Below are 26,379 nucleotides of genomic sequence, written 5' to 3' on the forward strand. Positions count from 1 at the left end.
TCCAGCTGCTCAACTCCGTCATTCAGCTGGCGATGGTTGGGAGCACTCGCTGAGCTACGTGTCGATCTCGAGTGGTCGAGGTACCTCGAATGTCTTTGTGACTTTCCCCTCGGTGTCTACTGCTGTGTAAGCGAAAGCTTCCTCTGTCTCCGTCTGCTTCAGCTGGTCACCGGAGTCGCCACAATCGAATCCCTACGTATGCGACACCTTTCTACCAACATGTTTCCACTGAGTAGAGTTCGTTGTTTGGCTAGTTGGTGCATATCAGTAAGGTAATAAGCGCGAACACCAAAGACGATCACGAGATAAGTGGACGGGACGAGAGCAAACTGTCAACTGTCTTTATTTGCCCTATGCCAGGAAAAAGTGGGCTCGGCCAAGGCCAAATAAAGACAACTGAGAGTTTGCGTTCGTCGCGTCCTCTTCTCTCGTGTTCGTCTTTAGTGTTTTGCGCTCATTACCTTTATGATGTGTCCACTGTTCCCATGGGACATTGTAAAACCTTCCATCCCTCTCTTCCGCTGGAGGCCTTTAGTGCGTACTTAAGCCTTTCACTGTTCGACGCGCATGTGCCAGTGACAGAGCGTGTACTTCAGCCCAGACGCAACGCTGACATAGACAACGGCCTTCATCTTAAGGAGTGGCTCGCCCAGGTCATCGTGCATCTTCGTCCTTTACCTTAGAACAGTTAATATATCAAGCAATAGGGTTTGCTAACCTGAAACGTTACCCTGTACTTGTACCTATCTTGAGTACGCACTCAAAATACAGTATTTTAAATACTTTTCGGTATTTTGGTATTCTACTCAATACTACTTGCGACAAGTATTTTAAAAGTATTTAAAATACTTTTTTCAATATTTGCTCCACAGTATACTCGTCAAGCCGTATCCAGCACACTTCCCCACCGTGTCCAGATTTTCAGTTCACTGAATCTTAACCCCCCCCCCCTTTTTTTTTTTTTTTGAACTCTCGCATCTTGTCGTCTGGTACAATAGGCTGGTCCCACGCTTGGCCTTTGCTTGTCAATAGCCCGACCCCTTCGTCAGAGAACGGTTGCTGTTAATATTGCCAGGTGATACTCCCAGGGATTAGGTAAAGGATAATCCCAGCATTTATTTCCTTGGTCACCAAAGCAATAAACACGCGCCAGAAGTTGAATAGCGAACATGTGAATAGTAAATAGCGAACTTGCGGGTAGATCACGTGAGAAGTGGGGGGTGGGGGTGAGAATTTACCTTAGGAAAGCAGAACAAGTCGGAAGACCAGTTCAGTTTCTCCTATTTTTTTCCCCTTACAAACAAGCAAACCAACCCAAGCTGACATACAGGAGGGACTACGAAGTTTTGCGTCGGAACATATCACCAAAGATTACTTCACCAAAGTTCACCAAAGTCCACAAAAAGACATGCTTAATTATGGCGGATGAAGTTTATTCCTTACATTTGTATGGCCACTATCAAAATACGGGTTTCACTTCCTGCTAATACGAAAGTGCTTTAAAGAGTATCTTAAATACTTCTTAGAGTATTTAGTACTCTACTCAAATTACTTTCAGTTTTGAGTATTTAGCATCATCTTATTTTGCGCAGTATTCTGTGCATGTCTGGTCACTACGAACAAAAAAGAGAGGAAGAGAGACAGAGAGAGGGAAGAAAAAGCTTTACTGGATGTTCAGCATGAAAAGAACCCGAACACGCTAAAAACAAACAACCGAATGGGGGATGGGGAATGTACTTTTGTTTGTTTGGGGTTGTGTGTTTGTTTGTTGTTTTGTTTTGGTAGTAGCAGAACTAGACAGGAGACAAGTTTCATTTCTCCCTGGTTTTCTTTTAAATAATCGATCAATCATCCTCACTCTTCCTTCTTTTTCTTCTTATTCGTTATCGTCCGTCACCGTGTCCGTTGTGAAATCAAGGTCAGCTAAGGTTGACGGATAACAGCTCTGTCTCTCTTATATGCAGCACATGACGCGAATTACATTTTCCTCCAGATCTCAATATGGCCTACAAGATGTGTGATTATCCCCATGAAAGTTGAGATTTCCGGACTCAACTATACAGCAGTAGCAACAACAACAACTTTATTTTGAGATAATGAACGGGGAGTTTCATCGCTACCATAATGCTGGTGGTGATGAACTATACCAAATGTACGAGTTTCGACACGGACATACTTCTCTATCCACATGAGCTCCGTGTTTGACTATGATTCTTACTGGGATTATCTCCTAAACCGCTTTCGACAGGAGCTCGCTAGCTGCGTTTAAAATATACTCATTTCACGCCGTCTGCGTGCTCCAGACGGGCGCCGCGCACTCACTGTATTGACCCTGACGCTCCGCATTAAAAGTAGAAGGCCTGAGGCGCGGGTGGGCTGGTACATAGCAACGGAAGGGTGACCCGAGACAGGGAAAGGAGGAACACGCTACGCATGTTTTTTCTCAAATCGAGCAAAATTCTATCAGGGCACCAGAGTAAGCCAGGAGCTCGAACACAAATAAGAGCAGTGTTCGAATAAAATATAGCTGAAACATTTCAGATGCTATACAGACGACAAGGGAGTCTGTTTTTTTACAATTTAATTCAGGGCTACAAAGTTTGGGTTAGTTTGTACAAGAAGAGGTCCCATAGTTAATGCTAGTACTGGGACTTCGATTTATTATCTTATTTTGTTAGCAGCTCTATATGGTAAACGTATATGTTATGTAGGTCAAACGTAAAAAAAAAGTACAGCGTAATGCACATTAACGTACACTATATACAATAGGAATAGTTAAATTATTACAATAGAAATACACTGTATGGATCCCATGGACTTCTTGCCCGTGAAAGCTCTAACAGCGTCAGCACCGAGCAGAAAGGAGTAGCGTTCACGTACAAAGGACCCTGGAAGCAATTATATTATTGCTCGATAGATTCGACGCACTGAAGAGACATACTCAAAGATTTGCTGGAAGGCAAGAGAGCTGCATAGCACAAAAAAAAAAAAAAAAGAAAAAAACCGCAGACAGAGAACGATGGTAAAACGACGTACAAAAGCGAGCTCAATAGGTAGGACACCGCTGCTGTACACGAATCACGTATTGCAGCCGACCCCCTCGGGGCAATATGGTTGTAACTAAGACTGGACGACGCAAGCAAGGAATACAGAAAAAAGGGAAGGGAGGAAAGAGGGAATGTAAGGAGAAGAACGGCACTAACTAAGAGGACAACGTAAAGGAAGGAGGACAGAAAAGTAGAGAGAAAAAAGAGGCATGCTGTTGAAACTTTCTTCAAGTGATAAGAATGCTAGCAATCGGCTACCTGGAGTGTTCCTATATGTGGAGGACAAAAGAAAAATGCGGTCCTTGCAAAGACCTACTCTCTTGTTGGAGTCGTACTTGGGTGCATCACGTTCATTGGCCGCGTTCTTCCGAGAGTGCCAGCACTGCGCACTGCTTCCCGTTCGGTGCTCCAGGCAGTCCGTCGCTATGTGGCAACGACGCCGAAACTATGGGCAGAGGAGCTGTTGTTGTTGCTGGTGTTGTTTTCGTGACGCTTAGGCGACTAGGGTCACAGTGCGCCGAAACAGGGCCAGGAACCTACATGTCGAGTTTCGCACCAAGTTCTATCCAGAATCCCCGAGATTTCGAATCGTAACGGCAACACCCACTGGTGACGACTGATGTTGTTGTTGTTGTTGTTGTTTGTTTCCCACTTGTGACGACCCAACTACCTTGCTACTCGAGCATGTGCCGCTGTTCTATGTTGTCAGTCAGTCTTGCTAAATAGGGAGTCAAAGCACCATGCAGAGCTTCCGCATCCCATGATAGACCGTAAAAGCCCCAGGTCTTGACCCGCTGATACTTTCTTTTTCAAAGAATGCCAGTTCACGACCTGCGACTTCTCCTTTTGAATGAATATATAACGACAATAATGTACGTATTACTGTCGTGACAACGTGTCTGCCACCTTGTGGCTTTTTCCTGTTTAGGGTCAACCAGATACTGATGGACTTTGAGAAATTTGGAAAAACCTTCGACTGCCAACTGGGGACTATCATGACTCCCCATTTCAAGTGCGCCACCTGGTAGACACTACAGTACCCTATTTAGTGACTCCAGTATAGACACTGCATGCGCTGCATCATCTTCGAACCAAGGATTCGTCGGGGCAAATAACCATGGACTATAGACCGTTTCAAAATGTGCATGCTGACGGATTATATATATTTCTGTTCCAGGTCACGTCGACCTCGACGTATCTGAATGCGAATATAGTTTCGATATTGAAGAAGCTCGTGCTACGTGTGATAAAAGCGCTGCGCGTGTATTGTGCGTAACGTTAACTTCTCAACTTCTCAACGTCGTTTTGTTTGAAACTCATGTTGGCAAGTTTCCTTCGTAGATAAATTGCGACAAAGTTACTTAAGCACGTGGTACAGCGCAACGCTTACAAACGAGACTTGTCTTACTTTAGAAGAAAACAAAATGGCTGTGTTTTGTGCCATTATGTCCTCATTCAGATGTACGTACTTCCCGATAGCCTAATTTGATCCTTGTGCCGTCATTGCTAAGCCTATCTACGCTAGCCTCCATTTTTCTGTCTAGCGCTTTCACCTATACTATGGGGTATGTTACCAAGTCTGACATATTCCAGTCGAGTGCGTGTGAAAAAGCGTAACGAGCAAAAGCCCAGCAGCTCAAAAAGATAACTTCACCTGTTGAAACGACAGACCAAGCACTATATAGCACGTTGCTTCGCGTTTGCTACCGCATGAGCACGGACGCAAGAGCTTACAGAAGGAACGGCTTCCATTGCGGAAAGATGGAAGTCACTGAAAAAGGTTAAACGACATCGGGACTACCGGTCCAGGGCTCTACCGACTGAGCTAAGCTAACCCACCTCCCCCGCGACTGCCAAGGGCGCGCCATCTGCTGCCGGCGTTTCCTTCACGTTCTTCAACTGTTTCCTTAGCCGCCTTGTAAAAGGATAATCAATCCTAGCGGTTCAAAGAAAAAATAAGGAAGGTGAAAGAAAACGAAGTTCACTAAAACTCAATTATACCGGGAGTTTCAGTTCGCTATGTAATTTTTTTGAAGTTTGTTTGAAAATAGAGGTCTCTTGTTTCAACCGTTGTGACTGCGTACGCGGGCTCTAGGGGCTGCTGGGATTATAGGCACCGTCTGACTGACGGTGGTCTGATTGCCTGGGGAGTTTGTTTCAGGGAGTTCGAAAAAAAAAACGTTTTACGAACCTTGACGATGAGCCCCATCGATGAGTGAACCCCAAGACATGCCTAAGTCGAGAACGTTGAGAGAACTGGCGCAGAGAGAATGGCATTGAGAGAACTGGCATTCGACGGAACAGTTTCGTTGTTATAGTAAAAAAAGTGTTGTCCAAGCAAAGGGAAAAGGAACGAGGAAGAAATAATTTGCAAATATCCGTCAATATAGAGCTCTCGAGCGGCATGTGCTTTTCTGTGTCTCTGTCTTCTACTATCGAACGCCAATGAAACGCCGCAGCAGAGACAGCGTGTTCTCTGGGTAGCGAGAGGAGCGTACTCCGCTCTGTCCTCCTGCGCTAGGCGTTTGGGAAGTTTTTTGTCTACGTTTGTTTCCGGAGCTTCTAGCTTGCGTTCCCTCTGGGCAATTCGTTGCATGAGTTCGTTATACAGGGGTCCGGATAAACCTAAATGGCATGGCAAACATAGCTCGTTGCCTGTTTACCGGACGAACTTCCGATGGCGCAAGACGAAGACGCACTTATGCCTATCCTATGCACCTATGGAAGCAATAGACCTCCCCGTGTTTTGTAAACATTGCAGCGACTGAAGCGTCACAGTGATGGGCGTCGGTCGTACGTAGAACTATTCGCAGTGTGCTGGCGTATATAATAACGTCTATTTGTTTTGCCCACCAGTAGGCAGACCACGTCACAGTGACGTAGTTCTCGGGGAACTCTATTCCACGGAAGCCGAAGTTGTTGTCGCTTGATTTATTTTGTTACACCGAGTTTAAATTTGCCGCGATTGTTGCGCAGTCGTGCGATTGTTGTTGCGCTGCGATGCCACTGCTTGTCACGGCATTGAGTGATGCGGATTGCTACCTCACTCTAAAAACAGAACTTCACCGCATAGCACGCTGTGCGCCAACGATTGCCAAGAATGATAGGGCTATCGCTTCTGATTCGAAGAAAGAGGTGGGCGTACGCCTTTTTGTGGCAATTTGGATATGTGAAAATTGCCACAAAAAGGCGTACACCCCCCTCCCTCTTCGAATCAGAAGGGATAACCCTATCATTCTTGGCAACGTGTGCTTGGTTGGCACACAGTGTGCTATGCGGTGAAGTGCTGTTTTTAGAGTGTGCAGCTAATAGAACCGGACTACACAGTTAAAGTGTGGCCATTTTTATTTATGCCAGATAGACCCGTGTAAGTATAAATTAAACGCTATGTAATAATTGTAAATTAGATGACAATGACAATAATGACAATGACATAATAATAATGACGATTATAGTAATGATAATAATGATGATAATAATGACAAGTTTTCACCTCGTACTGGAACTTTTTAATCCACAAATAAAGTATCTGTTACATGAAACATGACAGCATGTTTGATATACAAGTATACAATAAACTCTGGCGCTATTAGTCAACAGTATGGCCTCATGCATTCGAATGTTTTACGCAGTAAGTATAGAGTGAGCAATCGTCCGACACACCAATATAGGCACATAGTTCGTTTTACCCTGCATTTTGGAGGACCCATAAACGCTGGTATCCAGCCAAACCAATCGCTACTTAATTTTGGGGATAACGATTTCACAGCACTACAGCGGAAGTACAACATACAACATGTTCCATCCAGGACCAAAGAGTACCCACGCTGATGTCCACTCTATTGGAACGCGAATGAACGGGGGGAAATATATCGTGCGGCTGCGAACTGTCCGCGCGCGCCGATGGGATTTTGGCACTTCACCGCTCCATTATAACGAACGCTCTGCTGCAGATGGGCACGTTTTCATTGCAAATCGCGACCTCGGATGCACAAATGGAGTAGCGGTGAATTTTCGGGGATAAAAAAAACAATGCTTTTCTTCTTTATGAGGTAAGATTACGCTCCTTGAGTTCAAACATTGGCCGGACAGTGCTGTCGAAGATAGTTCATCAATTGACGTGCCAAACATGCGGGATATTCTTTGACGTGTTTACGTCGTGTGCTGTACAGGACATTCCCAGAAGCAGTACATTGCAGATATGCATAAAGCAATCAAGACTGACTTAGTACAGAGAGGACTGTGCATATTTTACGGTGTTTTTTTTAGGCCAACATCCAACAAGTTCGCACATAGCAACACCAAAATGTCAACACCTGAACGAAGTACACGTACGTGCGATAAAGATATCGCGAATGAGTCTTCAATAATTACAGAGGAGTGTATATGGACAATCATTATTGTTATCTCTGTTGGTTACTCGAAGATGAGGAATGGAGACCTGTGTCTATTTACAGTGCGTTCAATTTACTGTACATGGTCATATAGGAGCGTTGAGTGGACCTGATGCGAGGCACTTTTATGTTGCACCCCGGCGTACCGTGATACACTTCACTAATCTGAGGATAAGCTCGTCGTAAACGGCTGTCGACGTTCGTGAGGCCTATATGAGGCTATCGCTTTAAAATACGACCGATCACATTACAGGAAAATAGAAAATGAAGCACATATGATATTTCGTCATTTGGAATGAGACCGAAAAGTAGCTATTCCGCAATTTCAAAAACGTTTCCTTAATGAGTTGAATTTTGCAATAGTGTACTGCGGGAAAAACAACGAGAAGTCCCTAAAAAAAACATGAACTGGTAGAACGACTTGATAGGCATTCTTCTGCTTCGTCTCAGTTGTCTCGCGACGTAAACACCCAATTATTATTATCTTCTGCTTCGTGACTGTGTAGGAGCATGACATATGACATGATATGACAAAATATGACATTTTTGACAAGATTGTGCGTAAAACTGTTACTTCACCTCCTCCATATCTCCAAAGCTGAGCGGGGCACAAACACATAGACAGTATACCACACACTGAGCTGCTGCCGGGGGCTGCCGTTACAGAATTCGTCTAGCAACTTGCCTGTATCTACGCAATTCTATCTTCACCCACTCTCTCTGCTTAACCAAGCGGGACCTATAGTATTGGCCTCGTCGTGCTCAGAAATTACGTTAACTCGATCCCTACTGCCGAAGTATCCGGCATTTCCTGCACGTCAGCTCCAGTACGGGCGAAGACGTGGATTCTCTCAAATCCCAGTGCACGACACATGTTTACATTGTCATATAGGAGCGTTGCACAACGAGTCCAATGTCGTGGTCTGAAGAACTCCTCCGCTCTTTGTCCAAGAGGATTTGGAGCCCGCGGTCCACATGTGCGTTTGTACACTGTGCTTAGACGAAAAGTCCATTGTCCACATGCACCTCTGTCTTCTACCTACTCGCTCTCCGGAAATGTCACGCCGCACCATTGAATGGGTTGCATTTGTCACTGTGCGTGTTTGATCATGTGCTCGTTTTTTTTTTTTTTTGTCGTCCCTATAAACTCTGGAAGAAGAAGAAGAAGAAAAAAAAAAGAAACTGTAATGACTGTCTCTATAGTTTCCTAGATTGCAATTACTCACTATATCAGACTCCCGTCCTTTATATCCTTGTCACACAGACTATAGCCAGTGGCAACTTAAGTCTTACAGTTGGGGCCGCCCACTCGTCCGTGAAAGGCTCCTGCGATTGGCTACCAGCCTTTGCACGACGCCCCCGCTTCGCGATGTAGTGGCGGCACGCTCTCTCTTCTCCTGTCCCCACTTGGCCGCGCCGCACTACATTCGCGCGCGGAGCGATTCTTGTGTGGGGGCGGCGTTAAGTGTATGACTTACGTTGTCAATGACTATCATTTAGTGTCACTTTCAACGAGTGACACTTGCACTTAGTGTCATTCGTGACACACGGCATCTTTTAGTGCACTCAAGGTTTAGTGATGAGCATTGAGGTGACTCAAAAAATGTTTTGTTTTTGTTTTTTCGTGCGGAGTGTTCTCCAATTAGTTCCTGCGAAAGAAGGATGAGCGCACGTGACCTATACAGAGCGAACGCTGAAAACTTGAAAAGAGCTAATGGCAGAACGAGAGGACGTCGTGACGTATGCTACTCCAGTCACGTGACCAGTGACGTACCGCAGCACAGCTCAAGCGGCACAGCGGCGCGTGAGCTGCGAAGAAAAAACAAAAGGTACGGAGCCTCCAATACATTATGCGAGCACCGAGTCGGCAGTCTTTCTTCGACTGTATTTTTTTTTTTTTTTTTGTAAATTCGGTCGTATACAGCTATAACGCACCGCAGAGCGAAAATGTTTCGCTTTGTGACTCCTGGTGGACAGCTTGACAGATGAGGCAGGATTTCGGGCGACGTTAAATGCCACCTCATCGCATTTTTATAGAGAGTCTTTGCGTACGTAAGGGATAGCGTTGTTCTGCGCACCGCGCGGAGCTCTCTTTCTATTATGGGCGTGCGCTGAGCCATGAACACTATCCCTTACATACGGAAAGGCGGTAGCGTACGATGTACTAAAACTCTGTAATAGTCTCCTAAATACCGTATGGCTGCGAACGGAAACCGGAAGCCGGAACGTGGCCGGAACAACGTATGGGCGACGGTCTCGCCTTTTCGAAGCTGGTGCCCTCTATAGAGGGAATGACGCCAGTGAATAAACTTTACTGTGTATATTACTGATCACTGTTATCCCGCGTGCCACAGCCTTGAATCATGTTGCACTTCATGGATCATAGGACTGTGGCATGTTCCCTATGTGCCCGTCTGACATTACAATCACACATCCCCTTATAGAGTGCCACTTTGGACTAATTCTCGTGTGTCTTCAGAATCCTACCAAAGTTACGTTACTGAAATCATCTTGTCTCGCTTTACGTTCCTGCAAAATAGTTTGGCTCTACGTGACGCGAAAGAAAATTTTTATTTCTGAGAACTGTGAAGGCATGTTATGCTCCGACAGAGCACCCGGCTCTCATCTGGCACCGTTGTTGCCCTTCGCGTCTTTAGACAAGTACATATACGAGATGTGGAGGGATGGTGTGATGTTAGTGTGAGCGGGAAAATTTCGGGGAAACTTGACATAAGGAAATATTCGTTTTCTCTCATGCAAGGCTCGTTTCACTCCATACATATCCATAATACTTCTCCTTTTTCTTGTATTATCCAAAATATCAAAATGCAAACTGTCGAACACCGTTTAGTGTGCCCTCCGGCTTTAGATGACAAAGACTTGTGCGGATGACCGCAACCGAAATCATACAGCTCTGAACTCTTGTATGAGACACAACACACGCAATGTTGGTACACAACGAATGACAGCACAGTCACAAAGTCGGCTGTGATTATGGTGCCTATTGTTGTGCAGCAACAGAGTCGAAGAGGAAACGGCTGCTAAATGCTATACCTCTTTTCTGTTTTACTGTGGTTTGTTTCCCGGATGTGTTTGGCACATGCAGTCGTTGTGCGCCAATGGCGCTGAAGCCCTGAACAACTTGAAGTGTAGCATTGAGGGAGGGAGTACACGAATGTGCTGAATGTCTTGACTATGCAGTCGCAAGGCAGCGAGAGTTGCACTCTATTCAAGTCACGAGGAGATTGCTGTCTGCGTTGCGTGATGAGGTCACCTCCCAGTAACTGGCCATACTATGGGCACAACTCGTAGTCTGACTTCTTGTATATTCCACCGTTCAAATTTCCATTCCGATTCATGAAACTTCTAGGGCTTTTGAGAACAACTCTGGAAACACTGTCACCGGTACCGCAAAACGCTTTCGTTCCTCGAAGCCCTGGTTGTAACTGGTCGGAACCCTGAGCACCACTGCATCACTTGATCCAGTTTCACTTCGCCTGGACTAAACTTGCGAGAGTTGAGAAATAGCGTAAACGTCTTCCTCGTCCCTTATATTTCTTTCACCCTGTCGCTTTTCACATACACAGAAGCGTCAAGCACCACGCATACTGCTAAACAGCACCATGGTCAGTGATCCCAGTGAAGACTACTGGTCTCCTTGTGCTGGAACGTAGTCTTAACTTCGACGCACTTGTATAAATACACAGGCAATCAGCTATACAGCTGCACTAAAAACTGTGCTAAAATTCAACAATCAAGTCAGAACCTGCAGTTCCCTACCGCGCAACCGTAAGGAGGTCGGCGGTAACAGAATTCCTATATGATTATGTCTTCATTCTGACTCGTGGACGAGTGGGTGAGATTTGACTTCCAGGTTCCCAGTGTGTCCCGTATGGCCGACCACCTGTTCTGAACGTAGTCGCACAGCGTGACGCGGAACATTCTCGAGCTAGCGTTGTACAGGACAAAGTTGATGGCGAAGTTTGTGTAGTAGAGGAGCATGAAGTACCGCTGAAGGACGTACGGCTCAGATCCGGTGATACTGTCACTGAGGGACAACACGAAGACGTAGATCCGGATCACGTAGCTGGGCAAGTTGAGAAGGATGAAGACCGTGGAGACCAACAGCAGCATTCGGGTGACACTGATTTGCGTGGCGTGGGCCACGGTGCTCGAGCTGTTCGAAACGTCAGGCTTGGTGGGAGAGGCGTCTGCAAAATAAGAGATCGGTACGGTTGGTACTAGAGGATGAAGTACACCACACGCTAGCGCACGTGGACACAAATGGCACATGTGACATACGCGTGACATACATTACGCACATGACGTGTCAGGCATGACGAGTGTGACCTACGCGGAACACATGACACGCATGTCACGTACATTGTGCCAAGTAGCGGAAATTTTGGCAAGTGAAGGCAGCGTTTTCTTTTTTTGCCAGAAATAGACAGTCCATGTCAGGCGATACCCCAAACCAGGTGTCGGATTCACAAAGAGCTCGTGCGACGGAATCTGTCGTAACTCCGTCGTACGGGAAAGTTACGATGGAGTGTAGATTCACGAAGGGCGCGCGTCGCAAAATCTTCGCAGCTTACGGCGGAATCCTGCGAGAGCTCCCGAGCAGTCTTACGAAGAAAGATGGCGGCGTTGTTTGGCAGCGGTGGATTTGGAGACGGCAAACAGACTCCGTAATACGCGCCAACGCATTGCACTTTGCCTCAGAACCTTCGAGACCATCCCCGAAGTGACATTGAGGCACTTTTTTGCTCGGTAACCTTCAACAAATGCTTCAACTTTGTGCTCCGTAAAATCGGGTCGCTGGGATTTTTCAAGCATCCCCTACACCCCGCTAAGACACCCCCAACACCCCTTCAAATTGTCTGCAAGAAAGGCAAAAGAAGCCATAAAAGCTGCAAAACTGAGTGCCACACACCGCTTACAAAACACCCTCACCCACCCCCTCCCCGAGACGAACATACTGGGAATATATTTGCTGTGTCAACGCGTTTCACCTGTGATTGCATGGCATCCATTATGGCTACCGAAAGACCGAGAGCACGTGCAGTAACAAAACATTTGGGGACGAACAACTTCGTCTTCTTCTAATGGGACGACTCTTATTGGTGCGATAACAAATTTTCGTCATCGTTACCATAGCGAAAACATAGTCTTGCACCCTGTGGATGTTTCTCTCCGAGGTACACGTGGCAGGAAGCGAGCAACTTCCTCTTCCTCGTCAAAGGGGATACCCTCTCCACTACGATAGCTTTGTGAATCGCGCTTACGACGCCGTCGTACGCGCGTCGCAGGCTACGACGCCGTAGCGCATATTAGCGTAACTTACGATCGCGTTCGTGAATCCGACCCCAGACACGTCCTCTGTTCCACTGGTAAGAGCTGAACGAAAAAAGAAAATCGAAAATCGTCGCAAATCGTCATCCTCATTTCGCAGTCATGAAACGCTGTGAAAAGTAGCCTTGCCCCACCTGTTCAACTCCCCTCTCAGTGTCACACTAGCCGTCACCCTGTCACCGCATATTGTTTCTCTTATCTGCCTTTCCTCTGTCGCTGTAAGCAATTCCTTTGTGGTTGCCTGGTGTGACATTTGTGGGTGAAACCGTCGACAGATAAGAGAAACGATACGCGGTGACACAGGGATCCTATTATCGGCGGCAACGTCTAGTGTGACACTGAGAGGGCTCCCATTCACAGCGCTTAATGACTGCGAAATGAGGGTGGCCGGCACTCTGCGCGTCTCAGAACGTCGACTTTCTAAATATTTCTTTCAGCTGTTGCGTGCGGAACATCGAACATGTGTCTGAATGGGTTGCGGTATGTCCTACACGGGTTGTCTACTTCTAGCAAAAAAAACTGCCTCCACGTGGCAAATTTTTTAGTTCGATTCTTAACATTGAAGTTCTCGCTGAAAAAAGCTAATTAAAACCGACGTAAGTCACGGCAAAAGTTCCCAGAATACAAATACCGCGTACCGCATCTTTTTCGGACTTTCTTTTTTTTTTTTACAGGAATTAATAACACGTTAGATGAAACACCCTGCATATTACACAGGTTATAGCTAGATTATATTTTCTATATAGAATATGTTATAGACATGGTGCGGTACACACTTACGTCGCATACTCATTTCATCCCATCACCCACTTTGGAGCCTCGGTTCCCAGAGAAACCCCATTTCGCAACCGCTTGCGCAACCCGCTCTATGTGTACACCAATCAGGTAAACCGGAAGTACAAAATACTATAAATAATAATGAGAATAAGAAGAAAAGATTCGCTCACCAAGCGAGTCTTTGCTCGAGTGCCCCGGGCGGCAAATATTCCGCTGCTGCTTGTACCTCGCGTAGAAGAGGTAAATGGCGCGGGCGATCATGAAGTTCATCACCGTGATGAGCACGAAAGGCACAATCAGCGTAATGATGGTGTCCAGGATGTTGATGTAGTACAAGGCACTGCAATGAAGAAAAGGGGCTAATTAATGGGGGATGTAACGCTGGTTAGACGAGCGGTCTCGACTGGCGGCACGTTGCTGCAGGGTGAGAGGGAAGTGCGAGGAAGGGGTGAACCATTAACTAACCTGCCGGGTATATTGAAAATGAGCTGTATTCAGATTGCATGGGCAGGTGCAATGAAAATGCGCAAGGCGGAAAATGAGCCTCTTGTGATTCAGGTAGATTGTGAATGGTAGTTGTACATAGTGTTATGTGCCGTGATGAGAGCTTCAGGGCACCTGCAAGCATCTTTGATGCATTCCTGGACGCTAAGCCGTTCGCAGAGTTTGAAGCGAACATTGTTAGGGTAACAGCAGTGACGGGCAGTGCTTGAAGTACCAGGTGCCCCAGTACTATACCGTAAGTACATTTGTACTTGTACTTTAAGTACATTTACAATTGTGTACTTTAAGTAATTTTTTCTGGTACGTTCCCATCAGGTACTCAAGTAGCCAACCAGATATGCGAAGATAAAAAAACAAGAAAAAAAAAACAAGTAAGTTTTGTTTCTGGAAGCAGTATGTTTGAGCAAAAAAGTGGAGTGCTGTCATCCTTTTTGAATTGCAGCTCATACTGATGGGCACACACTAACTAGCATTTGCAAAAAAAAAAAAAAAAAAAAAACAAAAAATAAACAAATCGCAACACACTTTTTCTTAGTCCCGCTTTTGCATGCACGTACATTGCAGGTTTTTCCTCTTCAAGATGTACCAACTTGCCTAGATTACTGCCTCGATTCAGTTACTTTACTTATTCAAGTACTTTACTTTTACTTTGTACTGTACTTCAAGTACAACTGATGCCAGGTACTGTATACATTACCTTGGGTACAATTTTGGGTACTTTGCCCATCACTGGATAACAAAGATATTAATTAAAAACCACTGTAAAAAACTCGATCGCGGTTCGATCGCTGCATAGGCGCGACGTATTTACCAGGCGGGACAGTCAGAAGCGGATGATCTCCATTGGCGGGGTGGCCTGGAATGAGGAAATGACGCGACTTTGTCTATCCCTCTAAATTCTCTACGTACCCTTTTACATTTATCTTGTTTCCTGGACAAAACCTTCGTTTCGCGGAAAATGAATTTGTTCGTGCTATTTTTGTCTTCCGTGTCTATCGCTTTTTTGTCCTTAAATTGCTATGTACAGCTCCGGTCAAAATTAATAATAACACCGAAAAAAAAAGTTTTTTCGTGTTTTAAAGCATTCCTCAACAGACTTGATGTTTCCTTTATGAAATCCACGGAAGAAACAGTCCCGACTGCCGTCTGGAAATGTTGCGTGCGGCAAGCCCTTCGGACGGAAGCGCCCACAAATAGCGGCGCGTCCTGTTTGTAGCACACTCTAAAAAATAGAACTCCTTTTTAGGTGTAATTAGGGTGTATTTAGGGTGTATCAATTGCTCTACTCCCTTATTACACCCCCAAGAGAAAGAATACACCGTGATTTTGGTGTGAAATGGGTGTAATATGTGTATGTCCCGCTCAGTGCAAGGTGTAATTTCGAGAATTGGTGTGGAAAGCTGCGCATTAGAACCTTGATGGCCACCACACCTTTATCACACCAATTCTCGAAATTACACCCTGCAGAGCCGGACATACACATATTACAACCATTTCACGCCAAAAACACGGTGCATTCTTTTCCTTCGGGGTGTACTAAAGGACTAGAGCAATTGTTACACCCCAAATACTCCCCAATTACACCACAGTAGCCTCTGTCTCTCTCTCTCTCTGCCATAGTATTTGAGAATCCTACGTCACGCTGCATTCTCATAGCGCTCTTGTAACTTAAATTGCGGCGTGATAATAGTTTGTTTTACAGAAATATTTCTTTGTGTTTGCTCCTGATACTCTGCTTGACATATGAAGCACGGTTTTAAACAATTTGAATTAACATTTTCCTGCTCCTTCAAGAACGTGTTTGACGCGCAAAATGGTTTGAACAAATTGCCGAACGATGCACCACTTTCGTTTAAAGGGTTCGAAAGCCCGAAAATTTATAGCCGCCTCCCGTTGGTCTCGGCAAACGATTTCCCGCGACGACTACGCAAATCGTTTGCGGATACCAATGGAATTTTCGTTTTATGGCTTTTTTCAGTATAGTGCTTCGCAAATTGAGTAATTTTTAACTTCGGTATATTTTTTGTCCATTTCCGCAATGCGCTCAGAAATATGAATCAGGAAAACTAGTAATTGTCGACGGAGAGACAATGCGAATTTCGAAAAGTTGGCGAACAAGCCAATGCGATGCGATGTGATGTGATGTGATAAAGGGGGAAAAAAAAAGGCAAATGTCCTGAAAACTGGTCTATATTATTTACCGAGACAGTGTGCAAAGTTTGTTCCATAGGAAATGCACGGGGCCGCCGCGAAAGTGGTACCCCCTTCTTAAATCACAAACGACTCAAAGGATACATCCTGTTCGTTCTGTATTCAGCTGCCAAGGAAACGGCATCCTTCATGCCGCGAGGAGAACACTTCTTTTTTTCTTTTTTCGCTTTAATGCCCATTGAACGATCGGTTCAGCTTACACGGGGCACACCACACGGCAGAAAGCCTTGTACCCTGAAAAGTGCGTGCTAGTGAGACCTGATGTAATTTGAAAGCCGTCCACAGCTAAAGAGCGGAGAGAAATAAAATTCCACGTTACCGACAGTAGTCCCCATCAAATTGTTAATCTGCCACGCCCCGCGGCTGCATATCTACATTGGTAATGCGTCACTCATTCTCGCTTGAGCTAATTATAGCTGTGAATACTTCACTATGAAAGCTGCGAAGTTTGGTGTGCGCACCTCAGTTGGACGGCTGTATACAGTTCTGCCTCAAAATTACTGTATTCCCCCATACGAAACGGTTCCATTGAAGAGGCTCGGATTATTGGAACGACACTATTGCATGCTTCCAGACTAGGTTGAATAGCGTACTAATGAAGTGCGGAGCCTCCGGATTGCATGCTATAGGATACAATTCTGATCTACCGTCAATACAGCATAGTAAAAGAATTCCCGGTAGACTTCATTAGTGGTAACCAATGAATGCAGCTTTACCAGAGAGTGGGATGATGAAGCTCCCATCATATTATTGTTGTTCAACAACAGCGAAGGCGTAGTGGATACGTAGGGTTCCTCGTTTTTGGGATTTATGATTTTTCGAATTCGAGGGGGGGATCGGGTGCTACTACCATACGAGAATTCGGGGAGAAATCTATCTTCATATTTCCGCTCGGAACTGGGGCAGTTTAACGACAGCGGTATTCAAAACACTTGCCCGAGCTCCACAAAAGCTCATCTTTGAACCCTGCAGGAGGGGATTATCAAAGGAGGACAAATAGGTTGTCACAAATAGCTCTCTTTGCTGATATTATGATCAGCTCTTCCGACGATTTACCTAGAACGACAAGTTGAAGGACCGCAAGGATTTCGGGTAGATATTGGGTTTTACCCGAATTCTGAAAAATTTGCTTGGATGGGGGGGGGGGGGGGGACTATCGTTAAAAATCGGGTATAACCCGAAAAACGAAGAGCCCTATAGGATACGATAAGCTTCTGTTTAAAAAAAATCGTAATTTTTAAGTAACGTACCTGAAGACAGAAGCGCCATGCGTCGAGACATCTTCTGGATTCAGTGTGAAAAGTTTACTCGTTTCTGCCTTCGTGGGGGACAAATAAAGCTGCTCGTAATATGCGTCTCACCGGCTTTTGTGGCTCAGTTGCGGGTAGCATGTTCGCCTATTAATTCCAAGGTAGCGGGTTCGAATCCGTCCGAGGACGCCAGCAAACTCCACAGACCGACCTCCGCTCACGATCCTAGTTGTGTAGCAACGTAAAGCCACGAATTATTAATAACCCTGTCACACGGGCAGTCTTCAACGACCATTGAAACCAATGACCATTGGAAATGCACGTAGCGCCACCAAGCGTGTAACGCGTCAACTTCTCCAAGAGCATTGGATACAATGTTTCCTGACAGGTTGACACATTACACGCTAGGTGGTGCTACCTGCATTTTCAATGGTAATTGATCTCAATGGTCCTTGAAGACTGCCCGTGTGACAAGGGTATAATACGCATCTGTGATGTGTCTTGCAGCGTTTGTTACCACACTTAGACTATAGTCTCAAAATGTGTAATATATTGATTTTATTTCACATACTGTCAGTTCTTAATGTGACCCAGACAGGAAAGTGATAGTGGAAAAGAAACAAATTGAAACACTCATTTAATAACACGTGACATAACAACATAAAAAACGTAGAATACTGCATTGGGAGAACTGAAATGACAATTGACCAAGTCATTGCGCAGCCGGTTTCAGTGTTGTAATGTGTGTATGTCTTTGCATTCCATTCGTTTTACATTATCATAGAAGCGTTGATAAATTGTAAACATTGTTTCCAGCACTGACACACGATAATAATAATTTAATATTATTACCGTGTGTCGGAGATTGCCGGCGCACGTCAAAAGAACCCTATAGGCGGTCGAAATTAGTCCGCAGTCCTACCCCGCGGCAGCACAAATGACACACTTTACGTGTGAATCTATTCCCAATTTGAATTGCTCGCTTTATTTATGCTAGGACTGCATATTTGATGTCCATTCTCCATCAGTCTTGTATACCATCGAGGCAAGAGCCGTACTCCTATGAATTGGAACTTCATTAATATTCATTAGCGACTGACGACCATGCTCTAATTGGTTCCATCTAAATCGCGTGCAGACTGAATTCATTTGTGCTGGAAGTGCTGCATCGCGGAAGCACCGAAGTGTCAGAGCAAACGTGAAACATCACGGCTAGTTATTAGACAAAAATGAAGCCATGCAATGGTTTTGCAACCGGTACCTGATCCGAATGGACCATTTCTGGGTACGCGTATGCGCATGCGCAGCCATGCACTTCTGGCGGCGGCCACCAGGCTTGATGAAATGAAAACAGCTGTAGCGACCCAGCTAGGCGCACGGCGATCTTCGTCGGCCACTGCGCACGCTCCCCGCTCGCTGCGCTCTTGCAATAAAACATTCTCGTTCCCCCCTTCAACTAGAAGGTTCTCTCTCTTCCTTCACAACTGTAGGTTGTGATGGCGAGTTGGCGAAGCTTTTTCTCGCAATACCTTTTTTTTCTCGTCTAATAAATATATCCCCCCCCCCCCCTTAATGTGTCAACTGCCGAAACATGAAAGGCATAAATGGGTCCGTCATCGTCTGATGGAAATGGTCCGCTACGTCAGCCAGTAGAACAAGTGGGAAATAACGAATGGACGACAGTTCAAAGAAGGAAACGACCTGCCGCTTTGGGTGGAAAGAGCACATCTATAGCACAGTAAAATCTGTCGCCTGCAGTTCGTCCACGAAATCTTTATTTCTCTCTCGGCTTGTCCCAGACACAACTGCTGGAGATGTAATGGTTACCGACGCAGTGGGTCACGAATGTGTGACAGTAAGACAGCTGAAGACAAGATGTCCTACTCACAGCTCTTTTCACATGACAGTCAGTGCCGGTGACTTTGATGAAATAAACTCGGAGGAACTTTAGCCGGAAGGCTCCATGTTGAAACAGTTTCTGGGAAGGCTAGACGAATTGCGTATTATCGGTGGTAATGACTAAGACAAACATGGTGCCACGAGCGTTTAATATATTGCACGTTAATGTTCGCAGCATGAGAAAAATATTTGACCTGCTTGTTAATTTGTTAGCCACATATAAGGTTCATTATGATGTAATCTTTCTTTCTGAGACATGGCTGAATACAAACGACCAGTATAAATTACCTGGTTATGCTTTTTTTTGTCGTCTCCAAGAAAGCACGTGGCAGGAACTTCAAGGGGTGAGGGAGTCGCACATTTTATCCTATGGGTTCTGTTGTACTGTGAGGGACATTGACCTGTGGGTGCCAGATTATTGTGAATCCATGTTTATTGATGTCGTGGGTATTGGGCTAGTTGGACGCATTTATCGTTCACCCAGTTGCAGTTTGGATGTATTCCTCAGCAGGTCTGAGAATGTGTTATCCAAAATACGCAGCAGAGAATGTGTACTTGCTTGCTCCTTTCTTTACTTGCGCACCTGTGGTGCCGTTTCCTCCTCCGTTATGTAGTACCCTTTGGGTCTTTAACGTATGACCAAATAAAAAAAAATATTTATAGCAGGCGATTTTAATGTAAATTTGTTAAATAATCCATGTAATGACTACACTATGGTTCTTGACTAATATGGGCAAACAGTGCGATCTGCTGCACATATGATTTTGCTGTTCAATGCAGCGGACGCAGACACAGATCGGCGCACTGTAGTACAGTCGAGTTATCGCGGAAACGGGTTAATTATCAACAACTCCGTAGCTACCTGGAGTCATTTGATTGGTCGTCCATGTACGATGCTGATGTAAATATCGAATTTCGTAACTTTATCGCTCTTATGTAGTATCTGGTTGATAAATGTGCAACCTACATCGTTGATGGGAACAAACGAGAGATACCAATATTTATTTATTTATTTCACTCGCTGGAGCCATAACAGGGGTGGGAATGAAATCCTTTAAAAGCTGCTAGCTTTGCATTGCAGTACATGAACAGTACAAAAAGAGCAATACGAAAACGGTGTTGTAAAGAGTGACACACGCGAGAACCCAGCATTAGGCATCTGGGATTCATTAGTTCCTTTGATGAGCTTCTAAAAGCTTTACAAACTGCGCAAATGAATTGGCGGCACATACGTCGCACGGTAACTGGTTCCAGTCCGAGATTGTTCTTGGCAGCAATGAATGCCTGAATAAGTCTGCTTCTCAATGGAACTCTTTCAGTGAGAAAGCACGGCGGTCTCTTAATGGCAGGCGATCTTTGGGCTCGACAATGTGTTTCAAGCTGTGACCATGAAGGGTAAGGTACAGCAGCTTGAGCCTTTCGTTTAGGCTACGGGTTTCGCTCGCTTCTAGGTTCGCCTGAAGGCACATGGCAGTACGGGGAGTAATATGTTCGTGGATGAACGGAAACCGGCTTCATGTTGTTAGCCAGAAGGCAGAATGGTACAGAGAGCATTGAAGATACCCTAATAATTTACTCTACATCTCCCAATACAAAAAGTTTCGAAGCCATGTAAGCAGGTTAACGCGTCAACAGAAACGATACTACTATGCGAACATAGTCTCTCGTGCGCAGGGGAACACGCGAAAGATATGGTCGGTAGTTAAAGCCGAATTTTATTTAGCGTAGCTATTCGATAGTCCAAGCCATCAGTACAAAAACGGCGCAAATTTCATTCCAATCGGTGGTACAGTTAACTAGAAAATTACAATGAAAGATTATGGGCAACACTGCATTAGTATTCGGAAGGGATCCGTACTCTCGGCCGCGTACGGCGGCAACCACGTTGCATGCGTATAACACTGAGCCCGATAGCCGAACAGCGCTGTGTTTCTTTTTGATTTTATTTCGCAAAAAACACACTAAACAGGGGTCTCTGCACTCCTATGGAAATATGATACGAAATAATATAGCCACCAAAAGAACAAAACGCGACAAAATAGTGCTGCATGCATAATACATATTCGACAGTGTTGCCCGCTGCACAGGGGGTTGTTCGACACCAGGCGTCGCGCCGGTGCACTACGCCGGATTTTTCATGATAAATTTAAAAAATATAGAGAGAGTGTTGTCGGTCGTATGGTTCCGCATATGGGATTTACAAGCAAGAATGTCTCAAGCCACGTCGCCAACATATCCTGCTTGTCTACTGCTTTACAGTACCTTTAATAGTGTTAATACCCCTGTCGCACGGCAAACCGAATGGCATTCCCAGCGAATGACAGTCGCACCGAATGTCATTCGTTTGTCTTACATCGAGCTATACACGAAGAAACAGACGAAGAAACAAAATGTCATTCGCAGATCGTGTCAGTGTCGATAAATAAGACACCAAGGCCGAACATCTGAAGCATTACAGTCAAACTCCTTTACAACGAAACTCAGGGGACAGCAAAAAAAATTTGCAGTAAAGGTATTTTCGTTAAAAAGGATGTCCATTATTGGACCTATAGGGCTCCAGCGGGACCGCAAAAAAATTTGCTGTAGTGGTATTTTCGCTAAAAAGGTGTTCGCTATAAAGGAGTTTGACTGTATACTGGTACGTTAGTTCCGTTTTTATTTCTTTTGCTCGAAACTAGCGAAACATTAGATTATTTCATAAAATCGTTGCTTTTTCAAATGCACTTAATTGGCTAAGTGCCACAAGCAAAGGCAACTAAGAAGCCTATCTGCAGCGCACTTGGCAATGTGGCGAATGGGAACGAGGGTAGTTCTAAAAAAAAATAGTGTTTAGTCTTCCTTCCTTGGTGTCAAAAGTTGACAAAAAAAAAGTGATAAAATATTGGAGTACATTAGTCTTTCATTTCTTCAAGCGGTTTACCGTTGTTTTTGATACCTCTCTACTGCGAGGGTACGCTGTCGGTGCGAGAGAGAAAAGCGAATGAGTTTCCCGAACTCAACAACAACAACAACTTTATTTTCGGTCTTGGAGAGTGGGGAGTTTCATCGCAACAGGCGATACTCTACCCCAGTGCTTGGTGGAATGGGGGGGGGGATAAAATAACGAGCCCCTTTACAATAACGATCGAAGTCCGATGGTGTCCAGAAATGTCAGAAGAGCTTTGAGCGCAGAGCGTTGCTGGGCTGGATTGGGCCAGGGACCAAGCAATTTCGGTAGGGAGAGAGGGCGAGAGTCCAGCTGACGAAGAGACTCGGAGAGTGTGGTTCGGGATTCGGGAAGGTTCGTAGTGAGGGCAATGAAGAAGAATGTGCTCCAGATCCTCAAGAGCACCACAGTGGCAGCAGGTGGGAGAATCAATTTGTCTCAAGCGGTAACGCCACTGAGCTGTAAAGGCCACATCGAGGCGCATGCGGTGGATTAATGCAGCATCCTGACGAGATGTGTTTCGTGGCATGCGGAAAGCGAGCGTGGGATCAACTCTGTTCAACATAGAGGGGGGAAGAATGTCGGTTGTCCGTTGGCGGGAAGCCAGGGGTGTCACTAGACGTCGCAGAATTGAACGGCGGTCTCCTCTGAGCAGAACAATACGGGTCCGGTTCCGAGACGAGAGTGCTGCTTCTGCGGCGCTGTCGGCCTGCTCGTTCCCCACGACACTTCCCGAACTCATTCGCATGTATTGCCATTTGATTTCACCGTGTGAAACGAAACGAATGTCATTCAGTGCGAATATCATTCGCTGGGAATGACATTCAATTTGCCGTGTCACAGGGGTACAACAAAGGGAAAATGTGAAAAGAAGACTGTACTGAGGAGTTGTGCGCGTTGTTTGGAAAGTAGTGTTCCAGCATAGGGCCGAAGCTTGCAGAGGGATTTAATAATATTCGTTCATGTCATCCCGAGACGTATTTGACTAATCGTATTTGACTAATCGCATTAGTAATTCCTGTTTCAAGTCTGCCTTCGTTGTACCTGATATGGTTAAAGTTCTGGGCCGTGCGAAATGTGAAACAGCGGCTGGTTTTGACGGCATCTGTGTTCGTGTGATTAAAGAATGTTCTAGCGAATTATCCATCCCCTTGTGTTATATGTTCAACCATGCGTACTTCAGCGGCTTTTATCCAGACATATGAAAATAGCACGTATTGTTCCTATATACAAGGCAGGTGACAAGGAAAATGTTGAAAATTACCGTCCAATATCTGTACTTGGTGTAATTCACATTGTCTTGGAGAAACTCTTCTTCGGATGACACGTTTTATCGAAAAATAGGATGTTCTACGTAAAGCACAACATGGTTCCGCGCTGGCAAATCAACGAGCACGGATGTTTTCTCTGTTATTCAGAAAATCAGCTACGCACTTTGGTTGGTTTGTTGACCTTCGCAAGGCTTTCGACACTGTGGACCATCCATAACATTTTGCTAAGCAAACTGCATCATGGCGGCTTTCGTGGTCTTATGTGGTGCTTCCTGCAGAGTTATTTGTCATCAAGGTGTCAGCTTACGTCAATCAATGGAATGCTTCCATTGTTAGGACGTCCCTCAGGGGTCTGTATTGGGTCCTCTGCTATTTTCCTTGTATCTGCCTTTCGCAGTTCCTAAAATGTGCACTTGTATGTAGGCGGACGACACTTGTTTCGTTATCAGTGGTAAGACAGTTGACGAAGTTCAAGCTGCTATTTTGAGTGGGACTAACTGCATTGTACGCTGGTTTAGAGCGAATCAACTGTTGTTAAATGCAGATAAGACATGCTTTGTTGTTTTTAAATTATCTTGATGTCTTGCTCGATTCGTCTCTCACATGGAAACCAAATATTGATTACATTGCGAGATATGTAGCGCGGTCTCTTCGCGGCCCTCTTTTTTGGCTCGTCGGTGTTTTTCTATTCATGTGACTAGACAACTTTACTTTTGTCTCGTTGAATCTCATTTGTCCTATTGTATAACCTCATGGGGAAATACATTCCCTGCCTATCAGGAAACCCTATTTAAGCTGCAGAAAAGAATCATAAGGCTGATAACCTTCTCACACACGAGGCAACCATCGATAGAGCTTTTTACGAGACTTAACATACTACCATTACCTGATTAAGCTCGATAGTTGGCATGAAAACATGACGTGTTATGAATATGCAAGTTTTCGTGTGTTTTTTTTGCGGCGCACCACGTGTTGTGTGCTTCCACAGGGGCAGGCTATACCATTCAAAACTAATATCCTGCTATATCATATATATATATATATATATATATATATATAAAGAAAAGAAAATGCCTGCTACGCCCACGTAGTGTTAATTTGTTGTCACTGCTTCGTCGTCTTCTGAAAATGGTCCATTCACACACACAAAATCAGAATCCTATCCGCAACACTGGTTCATATATATCTGATATATATATATATATATATATATCTGATGGATATCTACACGCGGTCCGCGTAAATCACGTGTAAATGTCGAAAGTGTAGCGCATAGGTGGGGAGTAACGCGTTACAAAGTCGTGCGTTACCGGTAACGCGTTACGTTCGAGTAGTGAAATATGGTAACGCATTACATTTGGGAGAAAAGTAATGAGTAGCGTAACGTCATTACATTTTTAATAACTAACGCGTGACGGCGTTACCCGTTACTACGTGTGTGTTCGGGAACATTGCTTCATCGTCTAAACTTGAAAGCTTTAGCGAGCGCCGTGCCTGCAGAATCCGGGAAAATCCCCGATCTTCAACAGTGAAAAGAAGGTCACATCTGCACCCTCGAAGAACAAAAAAGAAGGGTCATTGACCTATACCCTGGCTGAGATGTCACCTTTGTCTACGTCTACGTCTATATTTTTCACTCCCTCTGGTATTTTTCGGATGAATGCGGCAAAAGCGACAGGAAAATAGCCACTACCCTCTGAAGAAGTGACAAAGTACCAAGGGATTAGGTGTTCGGCTTCGTACTGTGTGAGATAAAAGGTCACTGTCTCTATCAACCTTGACAAGGAGCACTCACTGGTCATTAGGTGTCCTCTCAGCCAAACGGGCGAAGCTCAAAGCTGAAAATTTTGAACACCAGCTACTTCTGCGTTGCAATAAATCGTACATGTAAGTTGTGTTCATGCGTGACCCTTGTTTGTGCCCAACATAGCTTATATTGATTTGCGGAGTGCACATATGTTACTCAACCGAAAATGGTACAGATTATAAGGACAACGTGTGAAGTAATGCGCAAGTAACTGCATTACGGCGTTAGTAACGCGTTACCTACTACCGCTACAGTAGCGAATGCCGTAACCCGTTACTTTTTGAAAAATGTAGTGAGGAACGGTAGTGCACTACAAAATAAAAGTAACTTCCTCACCTATGAATTAGCGTCGTGCGCTGCGCTTTCAAGGACGGCGGCGCGATAGCACCAAGTAGGTCTGGCCACCCTGCGCCAGAGCAGCGTGACGAAACAAAGGAACTATCGCATCCTGGAATGTGTGTATGAGACCGATACGATAACGTTCGGCACCGTTTCACAGTCTATTTGCCCATGTTGCTCTTACGAAAACAGCTTACACATTAAATAAACGAGTTCTAAAGATTCGCACTTCCTCCGCAGCTAAGGAAGCCCCAGCGACAGTAACATCATTATGACGTAAGCCACTCGCACGAATCGGAGTGCAGCGTGAGTGCTCAATTTCCTGTGTTCATGTACACTGCTAACTGTGGGGAATATCCTGCGACGCAGACAAAAGATATCCTGTAGCAGACTACAGGAAAGATGCCAACGGTGTCGTCTGCAAAGTGCGCAGTACGCCACTCCCGATATTACGCACCGTGTGATTGCACAACATAACATCGGACGGAACTACTGCTTCTTCTTCTACCAATGAGATGATGGCCGTGAGCCACTAAGGGAGATTGGCCAGGACAAAAGGGGCGAAAGATGTTTGTCTATGTCTATGTCTGTGCAGTAATGGT

At 45.1% G+C, this 26,379-nt stretch overlaps 3 protein-coding genes across 4 annotated transcripts in view; 2 read left to right on the plus strand and 1 right to left on the minus strand.

The window, feature by feature from the left end:
* LOC135401479 (endothelin-converting enzyme-like 1) overlaps positions 1-4,564 on the plus strand; it is a 37,947-nt gene extending 33,383 nt beyond the window's left edge. For both annotated transcript variants that reach the window (XM_064633919.1, XM_064633918.1), the window contains exon 24: positions 3,976-4,564. In XM_064633919.1, the coding sequence (XP_064489989.1) occupies positions 3,976-4,075 (100 nt within the window). In that variant the 3' untranslated portion in view covers positions 4,076-4,564. The remainder of the gene's footprint in view (positions 1-3,975) is intronic.
* A 1,977-nt stretch (positions 4,565-6,541) lies between these two features.
* The window catches only part of LOC135401480 (thyrotropin-releasing hormone receptor-like), a 66,362-nt gene continuing 46,524 nt past the window's right edge, over positions 6,542-26,379 (minus strand). The window contains exons 3-5 of the mRNA XM_064633920.1: positions 13,741-13,910; positions 10,496-11,652; positions 6,542-8,590 (exon numbers count right to left, since the gene is read on the minus strand). Of these exons, the coding sequence (XP_064489990.1) occupies positions 11,258-11,652; positions 13,741-13,910 (565 nt within the window). The 3' untranslated portion in view covers positions 6,542-8,590; positions 10,496-11,257. The remainder of the gene's footprint in view (positions 8,591-10,495; positions 11,653-13,740; positions 13,911-26,379) is intronic.
* Positions 14,272-26,379, plus strand: part of LOC135401482 (uncharacterized) — a 213,821-nt gene continuing 201,713 nt past the window's right edge. The window contains exons 1-2 of the mRNA XM_064633921.1: positions 14,272-14,309; positions 14,390-14,445. The gene's annotated coding sequence lies outside the window, so the exon portion shown is untranslated. The remainder of the gene's footprint in view (positions 14,310-14,389; positions 14,446-26,379) is intronic.

Source organism: Ornithodoros turicata, chromosome 7 (assembly GCF_037126465.1).
Source record: "Ornithodoros turicata isolate Travis chromosome 7, ASM3712646v1, whole genome shotgun sequence".
NCBI classification, from domain to species: domain Eukaryota; kingdom Metazoa; phylum Arthropoda; class Arachnida; order Ixodida; family Argasidae; genus Ornithodoros; species Ornithodoros turicata.